The 27,761-nt window shown below is 36.2% G+C and overlaps 3 protein-coding genes across 6 annotated transcripts in view; 1 reads left to right on the forward strand and 2 right to left on the reverse strand.

Moving 5' to 3' along the window:
• Positions 1-27,761, reverse strand: part of LOC127838358 (uncharacterized) — a 372,916-nt gene that overhangs the window by 70,085 nt on the left and 275,070 nt on the right. The gene's annotated exons all lie outside the window — the stretch shown is intronic.
• Positions 856-13,837, reverse strand: LOC127838359 (probable deoxyhypusine synthase). 3 transcript variants are annotated; one of them, XM_052366073.1, is made up of 10 exons: positions 13,754-13,837; positions 13,501-13,553; positions 12,812-12,898; positions 10,728-10,837; positions 9,816-9,980; positions 8,787-9,005; positions 6,261-6,453; positions 4,885-4,988; positions 3,186-3,311; positions 856-1,343 (listed from the first exon to the last, which is right to left on the reverse strand). In XM_052366073.1, the coding sequence occupies exons 2-10, from the start codon at positions 13,520-13,522 to the stop codon at positions 1,215-1,217; spliced, it is 1,155 nt and encodes a 384-aa protein (XP_052222033.1). In that variant the 5' UTR covers positions 13,523-13,553; positions 13,754-13,837; the 3' UTR covers positions 856-1,214. The 3 variants fall into 3 exon arrangements, with proteins under 3 accessions (XP_052222033.1, XP_052222034.1, XP_052222032.1); XM_052366074.1 differs by having other exon boundaries at positions 13,768-13,830; XM_052366072.1 differs by having other exon boundaries at positions 13,736-13,822.
• LOC127838354 (negative elongation factor B-like) lies at positions 13,822-26,390 on the forward strand. 2 transcript variants are annotated; one of them, XM_052366057.1, is made up of 8 exons: positions 13,822-13,937; positions 17,434-18,354; positions 19,138-19,240; positions 20,082-20,177; positions 21,662-21,850; positions 22,501-22,680; positions 22,958-23,077; positions 24,337-26,390. In XM_052366057.1, the coding sequence occupies exons 2-8, from the start codon at positions 17,468-17,470 to the stop codon at positions 24,484-24,486; spliced, it is 1,725 nt and encodes a 574-aa protein (XP_052222017.1). In that variant the 5' UTR covers positions 13,822-13,937; positions 17,434-17,467; the 3' UTR covers positions 24,487-26,390. The 2 variants fall into 2 exon arrangements, with proteins under 2 accessions (XP_052222017.1, XP_052222018.1); XM_052366058.1 differs by lacking the exon at positions 13,822-13,937 and adding an exon at positions 17,200-17,218.

Below are 27,761 nucleotides of genomic sequence, written 5' to 3' on the forward strand. Positions count from 1 at the left end.
AACTATTTATTTTAGCTTGATTGCACCGAAAGCCTCGGGCTAATAGAAACGTTATCGAGTCCGTTTCCTGGGCCTATAACCAGTACTTGGTGTGTTTGGAGCAGATCTAAAGAATGCTCCCCAAGTAGGGATCGAACCCGTGACGTCCCGATCGCTAGGCGGACACCTTATCCATAATGCCACGGCGAACACAAGTTTTACGTAAACATAGTCGAGCCATTGACTGCTCGACCAAAACCACCTGCATACACATAGGATATAAATGTGGCAATACTAGTACGGACATTTTCAGAACACATTTCTACTGAATGCAGATTTCCATTTATTTATCAGGCTTCTTTTAATAAACAAATACGGTTTTACTAAGTATATCAATATTATTTTGTAAAATAGTTTTCGTCAAGAAGGCTTCAGTTTCGGATCAAACCGGGCATTTGTTAATTCTATTTATTATAGCATCATAAACAAGATCATCAACAGTTGACCAATCGTTAAACAAAGTACAAATTTCAAATCACAACATAATAGAAATCCGTTAGAACCATATTTCACTTACAAAAACAGCAATGCTAACATGTTACACATTTAAGTGCCATGTGGTCTAGCCTTTGACTACGTCATGCAGCACATTTTCATACCTGATTCATCTAAACGATATTAAAAGGTAAATAATTGTATACATGAATTGTCATATAGATGCCTAATTATCAATTATGTTTGTTCCAGCAAACGCGCCTTACAATTTAATCTGTTAAAATTCACATATGTAAAGTTATAAGTTTTTGTTATGCAATATTAATTTCTCACAAGGTTGTTTTTTCTTTGTTAATAATTGTTCTCACACAAATTAAGGAATTCATCCTTACACATTATTTTAATCAGTTTCCGTGGTAACATAAATGTCTTTTACATCACGATTCTCCACAGTAATCATTTATAGAAATAAATTAAGGCATTATGTGTTCACTCTTACATCGTACAATTATTAACATTTTCAATGATAAATGTGAGCGTCTTTAAATCAATATGTGTTTCAGATGAAAAACAGAAACATATTTTGTGTCCACTAACTTTCAGAGGGTGTCATATCCTTCCATGTATCTTGACTCTCTATTTCAATGATAAATTTGAATGCTTTTCACTTCCAAATCTCTGAATGGACATGTCATACCAATAAAATAAATATGTTAAAATGTTAAAGCATTCAAGGGGCATTATCCATTTTCTTGGGTATCTGAATTCTCAGTTTCCATGGCAACTCTGAAGTCTCTGAATTCTTGTTGTCGTCGTACAAATGTCTCTGCTACCAGCAGTGGAAACACCAAAGTTGCTTCTGCACAAATCTGCAGAATATATCAGACAACAACTGAAATATCACACATAACAAAGTCATATGAAACATATTAAGCAAGACAACCTTTTCCTTGATCGACTCTGGCATAAAAGGTGCACCAAAATTATCATAATAATAATAATCATTATTGTTCATCATCATCATCATCATCATCATCATCATCATCATCATCATCATCATCATCATCATCATCATCATAATCATTATTATTATAATTCTTATAATTACTGTATTGTTTGCTTGCAAATACATGTAAACATAAACCATGATAACCATGACAGGTAAACTCTAATTTGAATATGACTGATTTTTAGTGCTTACTATGTTCATTTGCTTTGTTTTTATCTTGTCTTTGAAAAAACACTAGACCTATTGCACAACTGCATAACAAATTTGCTGAAGTCTCAAATTAAAAAGCACGGGACTCACAACTAGGATTTTGGTTAGTGCTTACCATACCAGAAATGTTGGGTGTACCCAATGTACTCCGGATTCCCCTCACAGCACAAGACAACACCGCATTTGAATAGATTTCAGAAAAAAGAAACATAGAAACGCCACAAATCTAAGTTGTAAACAATTTCATTCCTCATTACATAAAAATAATTGAGCCTCCCAAGCAAAGCTTGCATATAGGCTACCTACTCACACAATTTAAGCTCACTGCCCCTACCACACAAAATGTCAGCTCATTGCCCCTACCACACAAAATGTAAGCTCATTGCCCCTACACACAAAATGTAAGCTCATTGCCCCTACACACAAAATGTTAGCTCATTGCCCCTACACACAAAATGTTAGCTCATTGCCCCTACACACAAAATGTTAGCTCATCTCCTTCATCCATACTCAAGTTATTAAGTTGAAAACAGTTTTTCTATTTTAAGTAACAGCGACCTTGATCCAACTGGTCTCAAATGAAATCACAAGCAAGATCTGCAAGTAAGTTACCAACATACATAATTTCACAACCAAAACACACAAGCTGTTGAGCAGATTGTTTTTCTTTTCTCAGAAATAGTAACAGTGACTTCACCCAAACTAGCCAAAAATGAATACATGCTAGGTATCCATATGAGCATCTAACACACACAATTGTATTGCAATATCTCCATCAAAACTCAACTTTTGCAATGGAAACCATTTGTCTGTGATTGGTACATGTATCAGTAAATCAAGCTTACTCTGTATGTAAGCTACACACGCACACATGTCAATGCAATACCTCTATAAAAACGAAAGTTATCTATTGTATGTCAATTTTATAATTTTTGTTATAGTGATCTTGACATTAAGCCAACATAAACCAAGCAATGTCTATATTTATGCTCCCTACACGCAAACTTTCAGTGTAATAACCCCATCAAACTTTCAGTGTAATAACGCCATCAAACTTTCAGTGTAATAACGCCATCAAACTTTCAGTGTAATAACCCCATCAAACTGTCATGTTATTGAACTGAAACTGTTTTTCTGTTAAGTTACAATGACCTCGACCTTTACCCAACACACATGGCCCAAATACAGTCCTAAGCTAAGCCAAATGAAAGTTTGCTATATCCAACATTTTCTTAAGATTGGCCAATGCAAACTAAAGTTATTGACCAGAAACCACCAATTTGTTGCCGCCTGTCAGACAGCCATACTTAAATCTAATTAAATATCTAGAATGCTCAATTTGGTGGTTAAACATAAATAGCTTAAAATGGAAGTTTAAAATAAACATTCATACCAACTTCTGTAAATGCAGAAAAATTAATAAGGTAAGAGTGCTCTGACAATTAAGTCTCAGGCAGGAGAGGACCTCATCCATTTAAAAATAGGCACCCACCTTGACAGGTGTCGCTGTTTTCCGTATCTTTCCCCATGACACCGCCTCATCAGGGCTTGCCCCAGAGTCACTGCCATCAAACTCAGAGGCCGTGTTCAGGTACACAGCAAAGTCTGCACCGTTCCTCTGAAACCAAACATGCAAAGTTCAGGATAGTTTTTTTAAGACTTAGGGCTTTTCCTGGCTCAAAATTGTGTGTTGCCAAATGTGCGTTCTTATGGCAAAGAACTTTTCATTTTGGCTATTTTATGGGTTTTGAAGAAGAAAGTCTAGAAGCAAAACAGAAATTTCTTTTGCACAAAGTTTTAGTTTGTAGCCATTAATTAATCTTGGTTATGACAGAGTAAGTCTATGAAACCGCAAATCAAAAATGGGATGGAACTTATACAGAGACCAACACTAATTGACTGGCTTCAGTATCATTAAGCAAGTTAGATGACTGACCTCAGAGATAAGAGCACCGCCACACATATATATATAAGCCCTGCTCTGTGAAAAAGGGGTTTAATGCATGTGCGTGAGGTGTCGTCCCAGATTAGCCAGTGCAGTCCTCACAGGCTAATCAGGGACGACACTTTCCGCCTTAACTTGATTTTTGCTAAGAGAAGACTTTCTTGAAAATTTTTTTTTTTATAAAAGTGGTAAGTGTTGTCCCTGATTAGCCTGTGCGGACTGCAGTAGCAAATCTGGGATTACACTTTATGCGCATGCATTCAACCCCCTTTTGCACAGAGCGCGGCCCATATATATTTATAAATTTGTTTTTAGGCATTCTAAAATTATATTTAATCTTCAATATAAGATTAGAAATCTTTAATATGGATTCTTAGTTTTTCTAATTACCAATTTATAATTGAATTTCAAACAGTATTGATGATGAACAACTTTCCTTAAAAAAGGTGCCGTTTTGTTAAAGTAGCTTGAGCATTCAAAGATTTGGATTTGATATAAGCATTCAATGATTGGTTTTAACGTCCCTAGTCATGACAGTTATCCTGTGTCATCCCCCTCATTAAGTCTAAACATATTAGCCTTGCTAAGAAAAATAAAGCTTTATGCATGTGCGTCAAGTGTCGTTCAAGATAAGCCTGTGCAAACCACACAGGCTAATCCAGCAAAACACTTTCTGTCAGAACTGTAAGAGACTTCCTTTAAACGATAAATACAAAACAAAGCTTACAGTGTCATCCATGATTAGCATTTGCAGACTGCATGGAAACCTATTTTCTCAGGGCTAGGCTTATTTTATTTTTTATCGTAAGACACTCTTGAGTCTGTATCTTGGGAGGGACTACTTCCTTGGTGACTTCAGAAAGACCTTGAGAACTCTTCCTGAGTGAGAATCAAACCTGGGACCTTCAGATCACAAAGAAGACACAATTACCAATTAAACAGGTGGTTACAGGAGGAACATGCCTGTCTGTTTCACAAGCAATGAACATGGCAAGAGCTGTTACATACTCACAATTGAGCTGTCTCTGGGAAAATGGGGTTAAATGCATGTGCATTAAATGTCGTCCCAGGTTCCCCTGTGTAGTCTCATCTAATCAAAAAGCTACTCTTGGCAGAAAGGGTTGTCCCTGATAAGCCTTGGTCGAATGCACAGGCTAATATGTGATAACTTTTTACACACGTGCATTAAGCCCTATTTTCCCAGAGCGAGGCTAATTTATCACCACACACTCTGATGTGTATTTACCATAAGATTAGCATTGCACGTGTGGTGCTTGATCACCCCTCCCCCGACTATGATCATTCCTGTGTGTGACGACTGGACTGCTATGGAGTTGATTGCTCTGATGTCTGGAAGATACAAGGAAAGAAACTCAGAGAGAGGAATTGAGCCTTGTTCTAAGAAGACTGGGTTTAATGCATGTGCGTACAGTGTTGTCCCTGATTAGCCTGTGCAGTCCGCACAGGCTAATCAGGGACAACACTTTCCGCTTTAATGGTTTTTTTCGTTTAAAGGAAGTCCCTTTTACCCAAAATCTAGTTTAAGCGGAAAGTGTTGTCCCTGATTAGCCTGTGCGGACTGCACAGGCTAATCTGGGACGACACTTTACGCACATGCATTAAGCCCAGTTTTCTCAGAACAAACACTTTCCACCTACACTGAATTTTCCAATAGAATAGACCTCCTTTGAACGAATTCCAGAAAAGCATTAAGTGTCGTCTCTGATGAGACTGTGCAGACTACACAGGCTAATGAGGGACAACACTTCACGCACATGCAATAAACCCAGTTTTGCCAGAACGAGGCTCAATTTATGCCATCTTTTGTTACACTGACCCAAGACTACTTGTATTCAGGACTATTGCTGCCCAACACTGACCTCACTCGGCTGCCCCACAACCTCCCTCCTTAAAAGACCAAGTTTATAATATAACAAACCAATAAACATAACAACGGCAAAAAGTGAGGTTGTTTATGTTTTACTCACTTAATTAATTAAAACTAAAACTGCATTTCCTAGCTTGGTCTGCATGTAAGCTACCAACATACTTAAGTTCAGCACAATTCCACCCCCACCCCAATAAAACTTGTGTTTCCAGCAATGCCAAATGGAATCCCACACTAATCTTTCATAAATAAATTTAAGCTAAGTATTTCATTAATAATTTTGATATATTTCTATACTTATGATACTAGAACACTAACATAATTAGTGAAGTTTATGATTCATGCATCAGGTATTGGCATTCATTTTTTCATGTTCTGTCCGAAAAGTTACATTTGCTAAAAATAGTTTAAGGCAATTGTTCAGTTTGTGATTTGTTCTGGGGTAAGTGTGAGGTTTGACAAGCCCTCAAACCAGTTTACTCCCCATACTTTGCCTCAAACCAGTTTAAACTCCCCTTGCTTTGCCTCAAACCAGTTTAAACTCCCCATGCTTTGCCTCAAACCAGTTAAAACTCCCCAAATGCTTTGCATAGACTGTTATAATGTGGTGATCCCAGTTTCGATCATTTTATTTTATAGTTGGTATTCAGCTGTATAAGAAGTGACTAAGAACAATAATTACAATATTTACTGTAATGATTAAGTTTCTGGCAATTAAGTGTTTGCTATATTACCTTGTATTATGTCCAACAGGAGACCAGGATTCCTGTAGGAATGGAAGTATAGCATATCTCCCAGTGAGCCGTCTGTGAGAGCGGGACAGAACACGGGAATGTTGTTCTTGTGGGCCCAGTAGTACACTGAGTCAGGATGGTTGATCTCCTTGCCGAGACGGTCTATCATACGAGATGGCGTCCATAGAGTTCCCTATAGGGAAAGCACAAAGGAAGCTAGTCTGTCATACAAGATGTTGTCCATAGAGTTTCCTATAGAGAAAGCACAAAGGAAGCTAGTCTATCATACAAGATGTTATCCATAGAGTTTCCTATAGAGAAAGCACAAAGGAAGCTAGTCTATCATACAAGATGGCGTCCATAGAGTTTCCTATAGGGAAAGCACAAAGGATGCTAGTATATCATACGAGATGGCGTCCATAGAGTTCCCTATAGGGAAAGCACAAAGGAAGCTAGTCTATCATACAAGATGTTGTCCATAGAGTTTCCTATAGGGAAGGCACAAAGGAAGCTAGTCTATCATACGAGATGTTGTCCATAGAGTTCCCTATAGGGAAGGCACAAAGGAAGCTAGTCTATCATACGAGATGGCGTCCATAGAGTTCCCTATAGGGAAAGCACAAAGGAAGCTAGTCTATCATACAAGATGTTGTCCATAGAGTTTCCTATAGGGAAGGCACAAAGGAAGCTAGTCTATCATACGAGATGTTGTCCATAGAGTTCCCTATAGGGAAGGCACAAAGAAAGCTAGTCTATCATACGAGATGGCGTCCATAGAGTTCCCTATAGGGAAAGCACAAAGGAAGCTAGTCTATCATACAAGATGTTGTCCATAGAGTTTCCTATAGAGAAGGCACATATAGAGCTAGTCTATCATACAAGATGTTGTCCATAGAGTTTCCTATAGAGAAGGCACATATAGAGCTAGTCTATCATACAAGATGTTGTCCATAGAGTTTCCTATAGAGAAAGCACAAAGGAAGCTAGTCTATCATACAAGATGTTGTCCATAGAGTTTCCTATAGAGAAAGCACAAAGGAAGCTAGTCTATCATACAAGATGTTGTCCATAGAGTTTCCTATAGGGAAGGCACATATAGAGATAGTCACAGTAGTGCAAAATATGCATCCCTATATCCCACAGTCTGACGCTGTTTGTTGTACAGTTATTGAACGGTGTATCTATTGTAAACAATAATGTGAATTTACTTTTGAGCCTTGTTCTGAAAAAATGGGGTCTAATGCAAACACATAAATTGTTGTCACAGATTAGGAAGGGATAAGAAAAGATGGCTTCCATAGTGTTCCCTATAGGGAAGGCAAAACTAGAGCTGGAACCATTTTCACCAACCAATTCTTACACCAACCAATGCTTAGACTTATGTCTAAAAATAAAAAATATTCTTAAAACTTAAATTTAATTACACTGCATGAACTTGAAAAACAAGTGTATCATGCAAGTAAACACCTAAAAATTGTATGATTCTTGGTTAAGAACAAAACTTTAATGATCTAAGTACCATTTTTTAGCAATTGTTAGCCTGTTTATATGCAAACCTTAAGTCTATTGAGTCAAGAGTTTTGTTAATGCTGAAATATAAGAACATGTCTGTGGATACAACCTATACAAGCCCAAGTCTAAGTAGTGATAAATACCCCCCCCCCCCCCCCCTTAATAACCCACAGCCTGACCCTGCTTGTTGTACTTTGCAGCTCTTTTTAATAATAATATGAAGGCGCTTACATTTAGCAATTTTTAAAAAAGTGCTTATGTACTTATTCATATAACAAGGAACAATACATACCAGTTTGTATGTTGTATGTTAAAAAAGGTAGGAGAACATTATTGACCAAGAATGTATGCAGACGGACGCGAATGCAACATAAGTGGACCCACCAACACTAAAATAAATAATTACACCTGGGCTGGTATTCATAAAGCTCCTAAGGCAAATCTTTACATACGCTGGATTTAAGGGACAATTTTAAAATTCAATTTTCTCATGAAAATCTAATGATTTCAATTTTGTAATGCTAAAATACTGTTTTTCTACGCAAAATTCACTTAAATAAACCAATTAAATGAAAAAAAGACACCAAAATGAAAAAGCAAAAGACTTAATGATTTTTTTATTATTTAAGGAATTTTCTTAAGTTTACCCTTAGGAGCTTTATGAATACTATCCCTGAACATGAACATTGTGTAGTTCTAATAACTATCTAATCATATGCTTTTATGCTGGAAAAATACATACAAAATCTAACATACATTTACAAATTATTAAAATGAATGTTATAAAACTTTTTTTTTTTTAAACTGATATGACAGCTTATGTAATCCACGAAAACTACCTTCTTTTCTGTAGAACACATATAAGAGCAATATGACATTTTTAAAGTATACTTCAACATTTTAACTTTTTACATTTGATCAGTCAACCGTTTAATAACCAGTTACAGTAAATGGTAAATTGGTTAATGGTTTTTGTAACCTAATGCATCCCCAATATGAATGACATTACAGTACCTTGTCATTCTGTTCTTGCAACATAGTGTCCAGAAGGGGCATCACCCAGTCTTCAAACTTGCAATAGTTGTCATTGGGAACCATCAGGTTTCCTATGCGGTTAATGCCCTTGTCTCGCAGCTCACTGCCACGCAGGCTGAACTCTCCCATGTATGTGGGCGCCATGCACTTGATGAAGTCCTCCTCCACACCTCCCGCGCTTGTGACCAAGCAATCTACCTGTGGAATAATATATATTAGTATATGAGCCTTGTTCAGGGACAACACATTTCCGCCCTTATGGATTTTTTCTTTTAAAGAAAGTCTCTTCCTAACAAATAAATCCAGACTAGGCAGAAAGTCACAGCAGTGTTTTTTTTCACCGTTTTGGGAAATGGGGTCGGGTCCCTTTGGATTGGGAAAATTCGTGACGTTTGACTAAAATTGGGAAATGTGTGTTGTTTTGCTAAAAAAATGCTTCAAAATTGTGGATACAAGTGTGTCCAGTATTATATTTACTAAGGCTGAACTTATATGGATGGGAGATGAACAAAATATTGAGATCTAAAAAAAAATATTTTATTTTTTTTGGAAACCTTTCATTGGGAATTTTTAGCTTCTATTTGGGAAAAATATATCGAGACCCAAATTTGAATGAAAAATGAACACTGTTAAAGTGCCATCCCTGATTAGCCTTTAAAAACATCACAGGCTAATCTGAGACGACACTTTAGGCAAATGCATTTCGCCCCCTTTTCTCAAAGCAAGGCCCATATAATGATGTTTTTTTATGTGATTTTTAGTCTGTGCACACTGCACAGGCTAATCTGGGACAGTTGGTGAAGTGGATATGGTGTCCGCCTTATGATCTGGAGGTCATGGTTTCGGTACCCAGGAAACGGACTCAAGAGCGTTTCAAATAAACCTTAGGCTTTCTATGCAAGCGAGCTAAAATAAATAGGTTTAAACTAATCTGGGACAAAGCTCTTTGCACGCGCATTAAGCCTGGTTTTCCCAGAGCCAGGCTAATTTTTAAAGGCCACTACCCACCATATTGTGCTGCACGAGATATCTGATGATTTCCCGAACCCCGGCAGAAATTAGGTTTGATGTGTAGCTCAGGAAGATGGTGCAGTTGGTTTTCTCTCGCTCTGTAGGGTGGGAGTTATATTCCTTACGGTTTTCTTTGGCAACTGGACTGAGTTTACAAGAGATCTGAAACACAAGGCAGCAAAATTTGCTGGTGCAAAGAGGATAATGTGTCTGCCAAGCCACCAGGAGTTCGTGGGTTTGATACTAACTGTGAGAGCCTTCTTTCTACTCCATAGACACCAAGTAATGGTTCTACCCAGGAAACTTACTTGAGTTTGTTTTAATAAGCCTTAGGCTTTTGATGCAACCGAGCTTAAGTAAATAGGTTTAAATTGAGGGAGCAAACAATAATGTACAGTCAAATCCCAAATGCTGAAAGTCGTAGGGACAGATACAATAATTTTGGGCCATTGAAATTTCGCGCCAAATGATTTATATTTTGTTTTCTTCTGTATGTAACCGATTCAAAATGCATTTGAAGCATATTTGAACTGCCTGAATTATATTACTAAATAACTATAAAATACTTAATAAATATGAGACAATAAAAAATCATTTGGTAAGAGATTCATTGATAAACAAAAAAATTACAATATTTTTATCACAACAATTACAGAGTTTTTTTTATATGAATTTTATAATAAATGTGCGCATTCACTATGCAGCTAATCTCAATCTCAAGTACAAATTACCAAAAGGGTGTGAGCAGGCATAAGCATAATAAATATTCAACACAATTCTGAAAACATCCCCCTTCCCCCAATTTTTTAAAGACAATGAGTATAAAAGTGTGCAACAGCTCTGGAAACAGTTATCTTGTGTGGCGCGTTATACAAAGTAAATTACGGTTCTTAAGTAATCAAGTCCTACCATCCTGTTAATCTCTTCGACTGCTTTGCCAAAGTTCTGTGCCTGGAATCCTGTTGTCATGTAGGACTGAAGCAGCCTGTGATAGTCCAGCCCTTCATTGAAGTCATAGCCTGTAATTAAATTTCAGTTTTAAGAATAATCTGTATTCTTAGACTTAAGTACAACAACAGTTTGGTGAATACATTCCCAGGGCCTGTATTCACCAACAAATTAATAGACTTAAGTCTAAGAATAAGGAATAGTGTAATGTTATTGTTGAGCTTTTCTTGACATTTAACACATACCTCAATATACATATTTCTTCATTAAGAATAATGTGCTTACGAAATAAATTTCAGTGCTCCAGCTAGACTTTATTAGAAGGTCACACCACCCTGCCACCCAAAGGTCCCACCCTACCCCCTTGGACCCCAACCATGCCTTTTTTTGTTCAGATCACATTACTATTTGGCACTATTTATTTAAGATTTGAAGATTTAAAAAAATAACTAAATGTTAACAGTAAAACAAGTTTTAATTATAGAAACTATGTTAATGCTTTTAATGAAAATATGTGCAATATGAAATATATAAATAACACATGCTATAATACAAATTTGCCCCAGTGATAATACACATGTATGACTGCGCAGGTTAAAGATTTGTTTTGACAGAAAAGCACCCTGCCCTTTTCTAGTCCTAGTTGAAGCACAGCAAAAACAATAATGATTGCCTGTATCCATTTAAACTCTGAAGTCAAAATGTCTCAAGTTCAAAGTATCTTCTTTAAACTTATCCAAGAATGGTTCGGTGAACACATTTGTTACTCAGATTATGCCACATTACATTGCTAAGAAACTGCCACAAATTAAGTATTGTACAGTGGTTTATTATATAAGTCATGGTTAATGAATTTACTCGATGAATGGTGATTGCAAACAAATGCTTTAAATAAATATTTGACTCAAATGTAAAATTATTGTGTTTTCTTATAATGGGTGTACATATGTATTTCTACTCAAGATAAACGCTCCAAATCTCTGGGAAATGTCTAAAGGGAAAAATACTATATCCACCATATATTTATACATATTTCGACATACCTTTAGAATAGGTGTCCCTTCTGCAATAGATATGACATACCTTTTAGAATAGGTGTCTCTTGACATACCTTTTACTAGTTCTGGCTACCATAACTTTAAATGTCGCTTTTTATGATTTTTGACTGGCGCGACTTTATAGTTATGGACCAACCCCATTAGGAAAGTCAACCAGAAATTCCCGAAAAGTTGACAGTTAACAAAGACCGGTCCAAAACACCGTTAAAATGCAGTTGTTGGCCCAAATCAACCACTTGATTGGAAAGATTGACATTTTTCACATTTAACTGATATATTCTTTCACAAAATACTATCTTAAACATTTAAAATGTATCTATTCTTCTCTTACATATCGAGAAAAACAGCGATGTGACAGACTTTCTTGAAATGCGAATCTCCCGAGATTTCACGTGTCATATGACGTTATTTCTATTTTTAGTAACAAACCATGTGCTCAAGTGTTTTCAAATTCAGACTGACATTTCCCGGTATTTTAATTATTCTGGCTTATTTTGTAAACAAATTGTAGTGTCAATACAAAGTCAAAGTAAATATTACATAAAACTACCTGATTCACAATGAAATCGGTCTTATAATCCACCAGGCGTAAGTTGTTAATCACAAATAATAGATTTCAGAAAACGAAAGTAATGTTTACAATTTCAGCATAAAATGTCAACGTCGATCCGAAAGTATCCAAATGAAAACTCGTCACGTGAATAAGGGACAATGGCGTCAAAATTGTGAATTTCAGACTGATGAGAGTTATTTTCATCTCTTGTAAGATGCATTTGAAACATTTGAACCTTAAAATATTCCTGGATGCTGTAATTTATATTCATTCACAAATATATGTAGAAATGTATCCAAGAAAATGAGCTTTCTTTGATTTATAGCGTGACATAAATATGTTACGACTCTGGTTGACTTTCGATACGGGGTTAGCTTCAGCGTACAGGTCTGTCAATACTATATAAACTGTACGCTGAAGTTTCTTTAGCTAACCTTTTACAATAGGAGTCCCTTCTGCAATAGCCTCACTTTTCACCAACACAGCATCCGTGGCTACACTTGGTGGTAGGAGTCCATCCTCTGGTTAAAAAAAAAGCATGATTTTTTGTGTCAACCTATAATGCATTTTCAGTATTATCAAAAGAAGAAGAGACTTGGACATTTATGCTAGCAAAACTGTATGAGGTAAAGAAAAACTACTCCAATGGCTTTTCTGGCTGATTGATTAAATGAAGCTGTCGATTTTACCATAGTGACATAATTATGCAGCGGATAACATAATAATACTTCCGGCATGACAAAACAAGGCTTGCAGCAGCATACTTGGGAGTGGGGAATCAAGAACAACACATTCAGGAGATATGTATTTCATGCAATGTTGACATTAAACTAATTTAAATGTTCCACGACATTTTTGACAATTATTTTTAAAGCTATTTATATCTTAAAAAAACAACCACACATTATTAATGAAATTCAAAAAATAAATGTGTTACATCACACATGGCTAGACTCCCCCTCCTCCCCCATGTCACACTGTAACATACTGTATGGACGACCCTGGCCCTGGTGTGTTTCATTTCATTTCTCTATTTCTTGTGAAGATGTATTTTCTATTAATATTTAATTTATTTTATATCACCGGAATAATAAAGCATATTATATTTATTAAGATGTCTTACCATTAGAAGTATTTTCCATCATGGTCTAAGGTATGCCAAACTGCAGTCAATAACTGAAAGAAACAAATAACAGCGTGCCCTAAAATTAGTAGAATTTCACCTCAGTTGTGCAATAATGAAATATCGCGAAAACATATAACACTTTCATTGATCTAAAGAAAATTGATTTAACAGTAAATTCTTTACAGCATAACACAATGGCATACAGTAGCATAATAAAAACACAAGAAAATACTGCTTGTTTTCTGTTTACAATTATAGCTTTACTAAAATGTAAGCTGTCATGTCGATCTAATTGAGCATGGAGCCTGCGGTGTAGGCTTTCATTTTATTGAATACTCTTCACAAAGAAGATTATGCTCAGTTGTTGGTGCTAAAAGTCTGATTAAAAAAGAGACTTTGCAGCTTTCTTTTGTATTTATAGATGATATTCTGATGTGAGTTTTATCTTACTAATACATGGTTGGTTGGCAAATAAAACCTGCATACGTCGAACACTACTTGGAACTTGACAATCTACGAATTACTTTATCCAAAAATTTGGTTAGAAATAATTGAATAAAATCCAATTGTAAAACAATCTACAATCAATAAAATGCTCGAAACTAAAACAAAAGTGTACACATTTTTATCCGATTTGAATGCCATTACAAAATAATATTGTTGATATTCAAAACAATTTCCACATTTTCTTCATAAATAAACACAAACAGATCATAAATATATTATTCTGTAAATCACAAAATAATGCAACTTGTGTGATATCGTATGCGGGCAAGTAACGATTTTAATCCAAGTTTCAAAGTTGAAACACATCTACGGTTTATGAACATGTGTAAGTTTTTGCGATGGATAACATCAAGCACTCAGAATGTGAAAATATGCGACAATTATACATTATTACATGTACCAGTCTGCAAAATTAACCTGTCGCCTGATCACCAATGTACATCAACAGATTCAACTCTCTCCGAAATACTTTGCAAGATAGATCATGTGTTAAATCAACCAACTGTTATACATTGACTATGTTCCGAACATGCATATGTAACCTAGATTCAGCGCTTCCGTTAGTGGACATTCGGGCGTAAATTACGCCCCAAAACGGCAGTCGTACGTCCATAATGCAAATGGTGAAAGTCCCCTGGACGTCCGATAATCCACATGTACGCTTTTTTCTAATACACAACACATACAGATGTCAACAGTAACTCGGGTCATTCAGTCCCTTAACTCCGCCTAAGAGCTACTGTTATCAATTAATTTCTCAGTGAGTGGCCAATATTGATTTTTCCAGCTGTCAATCAAATTCTTCTTGGTTAGCGCATAAGCCAATCAGTGCTCAGGCAGCCGAATACATGCCAACCCCACGTGAAGCTGTATACAATAATATTAGCGACCTCTGCGCTACAAAGTTTTTATTCAGCAATCAATTATTTAAGTCCATGCTTTCCCTGAGGAAGAATGACGTGATGTCGTACATGCAGTCTAATTTTTGCATGATTTACATCTGTACACCCAATACACGAGAAATGTTTATTTGTTGGTAGAATTTTCTTAACTTTCTGTGAATAATAAAATCTGGAAATGATTTCGGATTACATGTTTAATTATACGCATTTGAAAATACTAACATTATTTTGTTATTTCAACAGCCATAACACATAATGCAATAAGTAGTTAAATAACCTGTTTTGAGATTGCAAAACTATGCATACATATTGGTCTACATGCATGAATGACCTGACAAGTTATATTGCAAATTGAAATAAAGTGTTATCGGTAAAATTTAAAGAAAGACACGTTTTTATAATCCGAAATTCGCTTTCACCTACGCAAACTTTTCTGAAAGGAGATACATGTAACATTTTAAATTCAGTGGTTGATTTGTCATTATTACTAAATATGACCAGTGCTCTATGCTCTCAAATCGCGTCATGTGATTAAAGCATGTTCAATGGGAGTTCCCCCATCCCACAATTCGATTTGTATGTGCACTTGCATAAAAATTAAAATGGCGGACATTTGCAGAGTTACAGGAATGGGTTTCGGATTACAAATTTAATTATTCCCATTTGAGATTTCAACAAATATTAACCGTTGCGTTATAAATTCAACGATAATTTGTTTAAACACTTTACAAGTCGAATAAATGTTTTGACGGAATTATGCATGAAATTCACGTTGTCCACGAGGATCACGGCCGGTTGCCATCATCAGTCTTCTAACTATCGATTATCGGACGAAACATTTACAAGTGTGCGTAATTAATTCAACAAAAATTTGTTGAAGCGCATTACGTGTCGAATAAATGTCAGAAAAAACGAGATGAATTAGTTCTATAAATGGACATGTTGAAATATACATGTACTGGAATTAAATAAATTGTTATCACATAATTGTAACCGGGAGTTATTTGCACAACTTACTCGCTATAATAATTAATTGTTTACCACTTGCAATTAATTTCTCGTATTAATTATGAGTCATAGGTAACACTTGTTTACAGTAAAAAGGTGTGATGATGATGCCCGAAACCGTCTTTAATGTTCTGTACTGTACTAATTAACGGTTTTATATTACTTAAACGGTACAACTTCTTGCTAATCAAGCTGAGATAAGCTCTTACTTCATGCCCGATGTCAATCAAAAATAATGGTCGATAGTTAACCCTGCCCTCAGTAGCATTCGCGTAACCGATTGGACGATGAACTTCACAGTTTGACGACTGGAAAGTTACCAGATACATCCTTGTCAGCATTTAAATGACCTTGTAATGTGGCTAGAATAATCGATACTCGCGTCATGCTATTCTCTTATCAGTGGATTATCCATTACCCCACGTGGTGTTTATGGCGATTACTTGTGAAAGTAGGTACCGAGTGCTCTTTTAAAACAGGGAATATTGATACACTGATAGGGAAACCTTGATTTTTTTGGACAATCTCCACTTTCTTTTACTGAAAAATACACTGATCGGAAAATTTCAAGCGCCCCCGGGACTCTGATTTCGAAATTCAAGCGCCCCGGCAAGGGGCGCTTAAATGGCCTGGGGAAGACCCTGCAGACGTTATTATTGGCCGTGCTTTGGTTTTAAGAATAACAATCGTAATAATACTTGATTATCGGGTAATGGATAGAGTTGGAACATGTACGTATATTAAAATTCTAAAATAAAAGTGGGACATCAAAATGTATGTCTGGGACGTCCAAAATTTTAGGATTGGAAGTCAGGACTTCAAACTTTTAAAAGCTAACGGAAGCGCTGCCTAGATTGAAGTGTCAATTCAAAACTTCAGCTTTTGGTTTGACGACAGGTTTTTAATCAAGTTTTTATTTTGAGCATTTCTCCACAAAAGACACAAATTGATGTCGATTGTAATAGATATTGTGTTTTTACGATGTACTAGGTTGATTGAACTCAATTTAATAGACATTAATGAGACATATTTTTTTACATGAAATTTTATTTTATCAGGAAGAACGTTGAGCTGTATACTTGTATGTATAAAAGCTTAAAGTGATATTGTGCGCATCTAACAGCATATGCTATGTTTATAGGTGTCTATCGCAATCGTTTTTTATTTTTTGTGTTTTTACTTCATATACACTTATATTTGTCAATGCAGCATCAACATAATAAAACAATATCACGGAAAGAGAAAAATAATGCATTTCAATATCAAACGTACTTACGTTTTGACAACTGATCATGCATGTACGATGTTAATCTAAATTTAGTTTTAGTGCAGATTCGTTCATACGACACACGAACATTAACTCTGATCCTAATAATAAAGACAGTTCCGCTCGGCTTAGAGGACTGTACAGTCATGTAAAATATCAAATAACTGCTTTCCCCACTCATTCCATCCCGCGAAACCCTAGATGTGTTTGAAGTATATTTTGTCAATAATTTGTTACCTCTTTCAGGTGTCAAGCCCATTGCGTGACCTAACATTTGAAGATGGCAGGGTTAGAACCGCTCGGGATACCTGCTGGTGACAACTTAAGGGAGGCTTTGACCAACTGCTCAGATCCCTTAGGGGCCATTGAGGAATTCCAGCAAGAAAATGGGGTATTGTTACCGTCCCTGAAACCCGCTTTGCCATTCCTGGATCTGCATGGAGTGAAACGCCTGGAGTTTCATCAGTCTGTGCTTGAAGAGCTGAGGGAGAAATTGATTCAGAAAATTAACGAGCTTGCATCTTCAGAGGAAAAGGACAATATCCAGAAGTTGGAAACGATGCTCGAGAAAAGTTTTTGTGTCATAAAAGTTGCATCTTTACGTCCTGTAGTTATGTGCATGCTGAAAAACTTACCAAAAATCAAGGACAATTACCTGAAAGAGATTTTGGAGGATAAGGAACTTTACGCAGAATCTGCTACTGAAGTAAAGCGGCAGATATGGGAAGACAATCAAGCATTATTTGGCGACGAAGTGTCACCACTTTTATCCCAGTACATACGAGAGAAAGAGAACACCCTGTTTAGCTTTGAAAATGGGAATTCAACATTTTTTCTTCTTTCTCCGAAGGTACGACGCCAGGGTGAAGTTGTTCAGAAGCTTACGCACATGATCGGAAAAAGTGTGAAACTCTATGACATGGTTTTGCAGTTTTTGAGGACCCTGTTTCTTCGTACTCGGAACATGCACTATTGTACGCTACGTGCAGAGTTACTCATGTCGCTTCATGATCAGGAAGTAAACGATATTTGCGCAGTGGATCCCTGTCACAAATTTACATGGTGCGTTGATGCGTGTATAAGGGAGAAGTTTGTAGACTCGAAGCGTGCCAGAGAACTGCAAGGGTTTCTAGACGGAATCAAAAGAGGCCAAGAATTCGTCTTAGGGTAATGATGTGTGATTTGTATTAAAATTAGCGGCTCCCCCTGGCTTTAGCCAAATTTGACATGAAACGTTGACATTTCCCTAGCCAAATTTGCTAATTTTTAGCCATTGGCTAATTTGGGAATGGCAGAGTATAGAACCTTGAAATTCGTCATGAAATTACTTGTTTGCTTATTTGAAAAGATCCACTATTCTTTTATTGTAATCTTCCATTACTTGCCCGATATGGGCAACTTCATTCCTGTTTTATTTATAAGAAGTGTATAGAAAAGATTGTTTATTTATAGGCTTATACTTTTGACCACTTCAATTTATACAACTGAACAGATGCATCTGCTTTGCTGTATATGATATATTCAGTGTTTGTCATGTCAAAATTTCACATAATAATAATCTTAAGTATTTTGTGAAATGTATAATTTTTGCTAAGCCCTGTTTATTGTTGAGAATTTACTTTTCTCAGCTCTAATTGTACCTGCTATTTCTGAAAAAGTTAAAAATGTTTAATACATGTAATACATGGGCGTAAAGTGCCAGCCAAGATTAGCCTTTGCAAATTCTCAACACAGGCTAAATAGGGACAACACTTTTCACCTAGTAGACTGGATTTTTGTTTGTAAGAGATCCTTTAAAACCAAAAATTCTATAAAAGTGGAAAGTGTTGTTCCAGCTTAGCCTGTGGGAAATGCACAGGCGAATCTCTTTCAATTGTGAGGATCATACTGTATGTTTTTATATCATTTGAAATGATGTGATGCATTGACTGTTGTTTTCTTTCTTCGCAGGGACTTGTCCATGATATTGTGTGACCCCTATGCACTGGATACAGTAGCCCTGTCTATAATGCGAGGCATACAGCACTGTCTGAACAACGATGCACTGCCGAGGGTAGGTAGTTACTGAAAGCACTGAATGTTTATCTTATTTATGCCCCCGAAGGAGGGCATATAGTGATAGCACTGTCTGTCTTTCCATCACACTTTTGCGTTTAGGTTTCAAAAAATGCTCATAAATTCTATTTCGCTTCAGATGTAACCTTCATTATTTGGTATGCATGGTATATGGACAAGACCTTTCGATACGCACACAAATTTTGACCCCTTTGACCTTGACCTTGAACTTAAGGTCCGCGTTTAGGTTTCAAAATCTGCATTTAGGTTTTGAAAAAAGTGTTTTTTGGGGGCATATTTCTTCCAGTGGAGACAGCTCTTGTTTTATATTACCTTTTGGGCCCCATTCGCAATCTCAAAACTTATTTTTTTTTGTTCAAATCACTGCCTAAAATTCCCACCTGAAGTTTTCCAAGTAAAAGTTTTGTTTTTTTTCATCTTCCATTCAGCTCTATAAGTTAAACCTAAGTAAAGATAATATTGAAAATACTTTTACTCTTAATTTAAAAGTATTTGTCAGCAATAAAACTACCACTCGGACTCCTTTTTCTCAATTCTAGTCAAAACAGCATTATTTTTCCCAATCTAAACGGCCCTGGTCTCATGCCCCAAAATGGTAAAAAACAACAACATCTGTTTATTTAAGCAGAGAGTGAGCGCTGCCTGTGGAATGGTACTCAGTTTGACTGAAGCATACACTGTGCCATGTATCATATAGCTTTTGTTTGAAATTATAATGTTCAAATACAATTGTTGTTAATGCTGCTTTGTTGTTGTGAGAAGATAAGGCGGACATGCTGTTGCTAATTTTGTAAATGCTGCTGTTGTTGTTGTAACAGGATAGTGCTGACATGCTACTGTTACTGAGGATGCTGGGACTGGGGTTGGGTGCCTGGGACATGATCGACAACCAGGTCTTCAAGGAGCCTGTACTGGTGAGTGCGGACACTGATACTGACTCTGAATCTCGTTCTGTGAAAGAGCGCTTAATGCTAGCACGCAAATAGTTGTCCTGGTTTGGGATCGACATTGGGCTTAATGCATGTGCTTAAAGTGTTTTCCTAGATAAGCCTGTGCAGTCTGAACATCAGCCTGTGCAGTCCGCACTGGCTAGTCAGGGACAACATTTTCTGCTTATATGTTGTTTGTTTTATTTAAGGGTTAAGGTATTCTCTGCTTACCAAAAACCAGGTTAAGGCAGAAAATGTTGCTCAGATTACATGTAGCGTGTGATGACTACACATGCATTTAGCCCAGATTGCCTAGAACGATGCTGATTTAATAAACATAATCACTGGAGTTGAGTGATAGTAATGGTGTGCTCCTAACAATCAGGAGGTCCTGGCTCCGATTAACAATATGGGTAGGTTTTCAAGCTTTTTTCTCAAGACAACATTCAAGTACTGGTTTTACACAAGGAAAATACTTAATTGAGCTAAAATAAATATGTTAAAAATTAATCAGCTTTTCAAACAAACATAAACAATGGTGATTACTGTGTTTTAATGTTTACGGCCATTTTCCCCTTGACTCTTATTGATGCAAGAGATGCAGGAGATTTGTAAGTTATTGGAATGAGTATGTGCACTTAGTACTGGTAAACATGGTTATCCATGAACAGGGTTTAATAGCTTACCTGACCGCCATTTTATATAAAGCTGTTGAAATGGCAAAAAATCACAACAAAAAGCAATTTTTTAAAAGAGGAGGAAATGATTATAATATAAAAATACCCCCCCCCCAAAAAATAAAATTTAAAAAAATAAATAAATACACAAACAAAAACAACAGCTGCAAAACATGTTTGACATTAAAATGTTACATACTGACTGATATTGGCCTAAACAGTCCATATTTCCATATTTCCTAAGCTGCTTCACGAATCTTTAAATGACATATTGACGCATGATATTCTTGTAAAGTTGTATTATAAGAGGGGCCAGTGGTCGTAAAATGCCTCCTTACAGGAGTGGTTTTTGGTGTTTTTTTTTTATATGATATCAAAGTTCCCATAATTAAGATGCTTGATAACCTCCCAAATAAATTATAAACACTTTTGTGGTGTAGAAGGAATATTAAAGTCAGAAATGACCTACCAAAGCTTCATGATTCCCTCCTTCCCTCAATAGTATGAGTCTTGTTATGCGAAAACTGGGCTTAATGCATGTGCGTAAAGTTTCATCCCAGATTAGCACAGGCTAATAAAAACTCTTTTTCCCTAAGCTGGATTTTTGTTTAGTTGAGACTTTCTTGAAACGAAATATTCCATAAACGCAGAAACTGTCGTCCCTGATTAGCCTATGCACAGACTGCACAGGCTTATTTTGGTTGACACTTTACCCACATGCATTAAGCCCAGTTTTCCCAGATCAAGTCTCAGTAATACTGTATATGAACTCATAGCACTCTTGTTTTGTAGGAGGGAGTAGTGGTCACCAAGTACCTGCCCACTCTAGCAGGAATGGTGGTAGATGACATCACACGCCCCATACTGATGCGCCTGCCAGAGGAGCCCCAGCCGGTGTCACAGACACCGTCACAGCTGTTCCATATCTTCATAAAGGAGAGCGATGTGGCGGCCATGACAGCGCTGTATTACACCCTGCAGGTACATCATTCGCATATCCTACTGTCTTTTATGCATAACATTGTCCTGCTCAGAAGCAAAGTGAAAATAACATCAGGACAGTCTGCGATCATCAGTATAAAATGGTTGGAAATGAAGCCTTTACAACTTAAATGTGGTAAGAAAAGTCTTTAATTAAATGTATTTTGTTACGTAAAAGTCTATAATTGTGGTTCTCTATAAACTTAGTTTAAAAAATGCCCCTGTTGTAAAAACTGACCAAGCCTAAGGTTAAAATTTTTCGTTGTTACAACTTGCCACATATTACTACAGATAGCATCAGGAGTTGTTTGTCATCACTGCATATGAGCATTGTCTTTCGAATACTGTGCTTAATGCGCGTATAAAAGTGTTGCAGTCCACACAGGCAAATCAGGGACAACTCTTTCTACCTACTCTGGGTTTTTCTGTAAATGAGTCTTCATTTAAAGTAAAATTCCATAGAAGTAGAAAGCGTTTTCCTGATTTACCTGTGCAGACTGCACCGGCTAATCTAGGACAACATTTACTCACATACATAAAACCAATTTTTTACAGAACAAGGCTCATATAGAACTTGTTACAGTAGAGACGAAGTACTATGAAAAGTTCTAGTTGCATACATGTACTATTGTGATTGCCACACCTGACAGGTGTCCAAGGCCAAGGACAGGTTTGCAGTGTGTCAGATCCTGCCGTCCCTCGTGCTGTGTCAGGCAGAGCGCCAGCTAGACGACACGTTCCTGCACACTCTCGTGTCACACCTTGTAACCATGTGCGATGAGTTCACAAATGAGGATTTCTGCACAGTCGTCTTTGACCAGTTCTTTAAAGTAGGACTTGTAGTTACTGATATATCAAGTAATGTCTGTTAGTTGATATTCATTGTCATTTTAAAATTGGTTTTTCACTGGCAGTTGACATCAAACTCCTCTTGATCCAAATTTAAATGTCAAAAACTGAAATCAATCTTTTCTGAAATGAAAAATCAATCCTGAAATGTTGTGTAAACATAGGAAATGTTTTTTCCTATTATCCATATTATATTAGATAATCTTATACACAAAATGTTATTTTATGAAATTTCTATAGTAATGTTCATACTTTCAGCATGGAATGTCGAAGCACAACGTCATCCGTCACATGATACGACTCATGCATTTCATACATCACAGACTGCCCCACGATCGACAGGAACAAATCCTCGAGGCATTAAAACCTAACCAGGGAGTATGTTGATGTTATTATGCCCCCGGATCGAATGATCGGGGGTATATTGTGTTTGGCCTGTCCGTCTGTTTGTCATTATGTCTGACATTCTGTCTGTCATTCTGTCCCACAACTTTAACCTTGGTCATAACTTTTGCAATATTGAAGATAGCAACTTAATATTTGGCATGCATGTGTATCTCATGAAGCTGCACATTTTGAGTGGTGAAAGGAAAAGGTTATCCTTCAAGGTCAAATTTCAAATATATGGCTTTAAAGCGGCCCAGTAGGGGTCATTGTGTTTCACAAACACAGCTCTTGTTTCTCTAATTATTATATGAGCCTTGTTCTGGGAATACTGGGCCAATATGCATGAGTGTGTCTGCACAGGCTAATCTTTTATGACTTCACTTCCCGCTTTAATGAAGTTTTTTGTTTAAAGGAATTCTCTTTTAAATGAAAATTAAGTCTAGGTGGAAAGTGTCATACCTGAGTAGCCTGTGCAGATTGCTGAGGCTTATCTTTGAAGAGACTCTAAGTACATGCATTAAGTCTCGTTTTTACAGAAAGGGGCTAAGATTAATTCACTATCTGGAGATGTTAACCAGGAAGTGGAGGTTGTATTATCTACTCAGGAAGTGTGTTGATTTAATTGCTGCCCTACCTGTTTTACAGCAGGGACTAAGTGTTTTGTCCGTTCTGTCTGTGCGTCAATCCAAAAAATCTGGATCTTGCAATAACTTTAATTAAACAAAATTAGGTTGATGAGACTTGGTTTGTAGATAGACTGCCATATGGGAAATTATCATCTAATGTTTTTTTTTAATTTGGTTGCCATGGTTAAAGAAATGACTGAATACTAAAATCTGGATCCTGCCACGACTCTAAAAGAACAAAAGCTGGGTTGATGAAACACGGTATGTGGATAAAGGGGGCTTAATGCTTGTGGGTGAAGTGTTGGCCCAAATAGGCATGTGCTTATCAGAGACAACACTTTACCCTTTCATGGATTTTTTTTTTGTTTTAAGGGAGTTTCTTCTATTCGAAAATCCTATCAAGGCGGATAGTGTTGTCCCTGATTAACCTGTGCAGATTGCATATTTCATTTTTCATTACAGATTTGATAATCATACAATAAATTTATTTTTGATATAAATTAAAAAAAAATAGTGTCAACAAATATCTGGATAACCAATTATTGGAATATTGTTTCAGTATATGGATAGTTATATAGTATAATAGTATAATAGTAAAGTATAAATATGTATGCTTTATTACAGCACAACGAGGCCATCCACACAGCGTACGACTCCCTCACGGCCAAGATTGCCTCCTACCAGCCCAGCCCAGCTGCAGAGCCCGAGACCCTTGACTCCCCACTCATGAGTGTGCCAGCACCTACCCCTGCCCCAGCAGCGATGATGATGTAGATGTGAGACAGGTCCACAGCAGGGTCAAGATTCGACTGGGATTTTAATTATTAATATTATGCTCGAAGCTCTGGATACTATCCTCTCATGAATGTTTTTGCTCACGCCCACTCTGACCATGATGATGAAATAAACGTCAGAGAGATTCAGAGAAGATTTACAAAGGCTCAAGATTCATTTGAGGTTGTTCATGTCTTATCTAAAATGATTTTAGCACTATCGACTCCTGGCACCTGAATGATGCAGGATTGCATGACCCCGGCAAAACGATGATAATTTAGAACACAGGTAGATTCAATAACATGGCCAAGAATTATAGTATAGGTTAATCTCTGATCTAATCGTATATTATGTTTGAAACTCTTGAAACTTCCCTCTCATGAGTGTTCCTGCGCATGCATGCTCCGACCATGATGGTGACGTAGACAATGAAGAGTTTCACAATGGGTTTACTGGAGAACCGAGATTCATCTTGGTTCTTAATCTCTAATCTAACCTGTGTTTGCTAGGACTCACTGACTCGGAAGAGCGAGGATTTGCACAGGAGGACTTCAGATTCCAGCCGTGGCTGCGGCAACATAACTTGTGTAAATGTCCTTGAATTCACCCGAGCCCATGGAGATATCGTGTTTGCTTGGAATTGACTGAAGCCAAAGACCTGGGTCCGTATTCATAGAGCAAGCAAGAAAATATGCACTTAAATTGTATTTAATTAAAAAAAAATCTATGTGAAATGTGACGCTTTCTGTTTACAAAACGATAAAGCAGAAAACGATACTAAAGTTATTACTTGGGCATTATTTTCTAGTTATGTAAGAAATGGTACTTGTTTTTCATTGTTAGTTTTCGAATAACAAGTTTGTTTAAGAAGTTGAGATGCGTATCATACACATATAATTTCGATTTGACATGGATTTTAACTAAAAACTAGTATTTATCCTCGCTTAAAGCTTAAATGCTTTGTACTATTTCTTGCGATGCTCCGTACATATTTGTCCAAAACACCTGTTCCTTTAATAAGTTATACTCCTCATTTTCACGTCCCATACACAACCTAGCTGTAGAAAATAGCACAACGAAAAAAAAAAACAGGCAAAAAGAAACACGAATGTAGATCACTCATGAAATGTCAACCACATTTAAACAACAACAAAATATTGACGTATCGTTTACAAAAGTATGGAAATCAAATTAGGTTAACAAAGAAACACAGTTAAACGATCATAAATTTGGGCGAGTTGTCCAAGAGATTTTGTGCGAGTTTATTTTTTTGGACGAGTCGTCTTAAGGGGCCTTTTCACAGATTAGTGCATGTATTGAAGTTTGCCATTAAATTCGTTATATTGATAAATGTAAACAATGGATCTTAAATAGTTATAGTTGAAATGAACAAACGTTTTCAACTAATACCACAATCGTGAAAGACTAATTGTATAGTCTGTAAAATGTTGAAAAGAGGTTTTCATAACAACCCAAAAAGTGAAATCCAAACGAAGCAATAAAACAAAACTGTAACATTTATAACTTGGTGTACGGTATATTTTGTATTAAATGCCAAAAAATGGAATACGTCGGAGAGACAAGCAGATCATTAAAGGAACGTGCCAAAGAACACGAGGCTGACATGAGGCTACGAAGAGATAAACCAATCTCAGAACATTTCAATGGTGCTGGCCACATAGTGCAGGATATGGGTGTATCAGTGTTAACACAAATAAGAGACAGTTCCCGTTATTACAGACTTATTAAAGAATTGGAATTCATAAAGAAGTTTCAAACGCAATTACCAAATGGACTAAATACAAAAAATCAACTTGATGTCCTGCTACGGGAAACTATCTTGTAAAAAATATATTTGAAAAACATTTTATATTAATCATCAACATAAATGAATGTAAAAATAATAGTACATTATGCATTTTATCTTATCCATAATGTGTAATCAAATATCATTATAATATTTTACATAGATATGGATTGAAATAATTTAAGTCATTAAATAAGTTTACCCTATTTAATTTATAATAATAAGTTTAGGTAGATTATAATTACATATGATGATGATTGTTTTATTGTAAAATATCAATTTATTAAATATATAAAGCACACATTCAACATAAGATTAAGACAAAATATGTAAGTGTTTAACGTCATTTCATTTTTGGCGAATTTTTACATTTTTTGGCGCCATTTTATATAACGCCATTTATGACGTCATCATGTACAACGTCATTTGACGTTTAAAAACATTTTTCTTAGTTATTTAAATTGTGCAGTCAAAAGACGTAAAAATGTAGTTAACATATAATTTCCATTGTTTTGATAAAGGCATTATGCCGAAACGTCAATTAAAGGAGTATAATCAGAGGGATCTAAAATGCTTCATTAAAAAAACAAGAATAAAATTAAGGAAATAAAAAAGTAACCCTCACTCAACTGGGCTCAAACCACTGACCCCTGGAGTAAGTCTATCGCTTAAACCAATCGCCTATCCATGCTAATGCAATGAGTGATGTATTTGATACTTTATATAAACAATGCTCATAGTATCACAAAATATAACGTTAACAACAGAACTCTCCATTTTTATCTCGACTATTATATATGAAATATATATAGTGGAGCTATCCTACTCACCCTGGTGTCGGCATTAGCGTCTGCGTGCAAATGTTAAAGTTTTCGTACTACCCCAAATATTTTCATTCTCCCTTCACATATTGCTTTAATATTTTGTATACTTGTTTATCAACATGACCCCAAACCTATAAATAATAGCAGACAACTCTATCAAGCATTTTGTCATTATTATGGCCCCTTTTCCACTTAGTATATGCAGCAAATGTTAAAGTTTGCGTACTACCCCAAATATTTTCATTCTTCCTTCACATATTGCTTTAATATTTTGCATACTTCTTTACCAACATGACCCCAACCTATAAACAAGCAGACAACTCTATCAAGCATTTTGTCATAATTATGGCCCATTTTCCACTTAGAATATGCAGCAAATGTTAAAGTTTGCGTACTATAGCGTTAGCGTCTGCGTGCAAATGTTAAAGTTTTCGTACCAGCCCAAATATTTTCATTCTCACTTCACATATTGCTTTAATATTTTGCATACTTCGTTACCAACATGACCACCAACCTATAAACAATAGCAGACAACTCTATCAATCATTTTGTCATAATTATGGCCCCTTTTCCACTTAGAATATGCAGCAAATGTTAAAGTTTGCGTACTACCCCAAATATTTTCATTCTCCCTTCACATATTG

This window comes from Dreissena polymorpha, chromosome 7 (genome assembly GCF_020536995.1).
Source record: "Dreissena polymorpha isolate Duluth1 chromosome 7, UMN_Dpol_1.0, whole genome shotgun sequence".
Classification (NCBI taxonomy): domain Eukaryota; kingdom Metazoa; phylum Mollusca; class Bivalvia; order Myida; family Dreissenidae; genus Dreissena; species Dreissena polymorpha.

Excerpts from the sequence above, each read along its gene's own strand:
- LOC127838359 (XM_052366073.1), bottom strand. The coding sequence starts at position 13,522 with ATGATGGAAAATACTTCTAATG. Across the intron at positions 10,838-12,811 it reads AGGGACTCCTATTGTAAAAG|GCTATGACTTCAATGAAGGG; the intron begins GTTAGCTAAAGA and ends ATTTAATTACAG. Across the intron at positions 4,989-6,260 it reads CCTGTTGGACATAATACAAG|ACATCAGAGCAATCAACTCC; the intron begins GTAATATAGCAA and ends TGTATCTTCCAG.
- LOC127838354 (XM_052366057.1), top strand. The coding sequence starts at position 17,468 with ATGGCAGGGTTAGAACCGCTCGGGATACCTGCTGGTGACAACTTAAGG. Across the intron at positions 19,241-20,081 it reads ACAACGATGCACTGCCGAGG|GATAGTGCTGACATGCTACT; the intron begins GTAGGTAGTTAC and ends TTGTTGTAACAG. Across the intron at positions 21,851-22,500 it reads CGCTGTATTACACCCTGCAG|GTGTCCAAGGCCAAGGACAG; the intron begins GTACATCATTCG and ends CACACCTGACAG.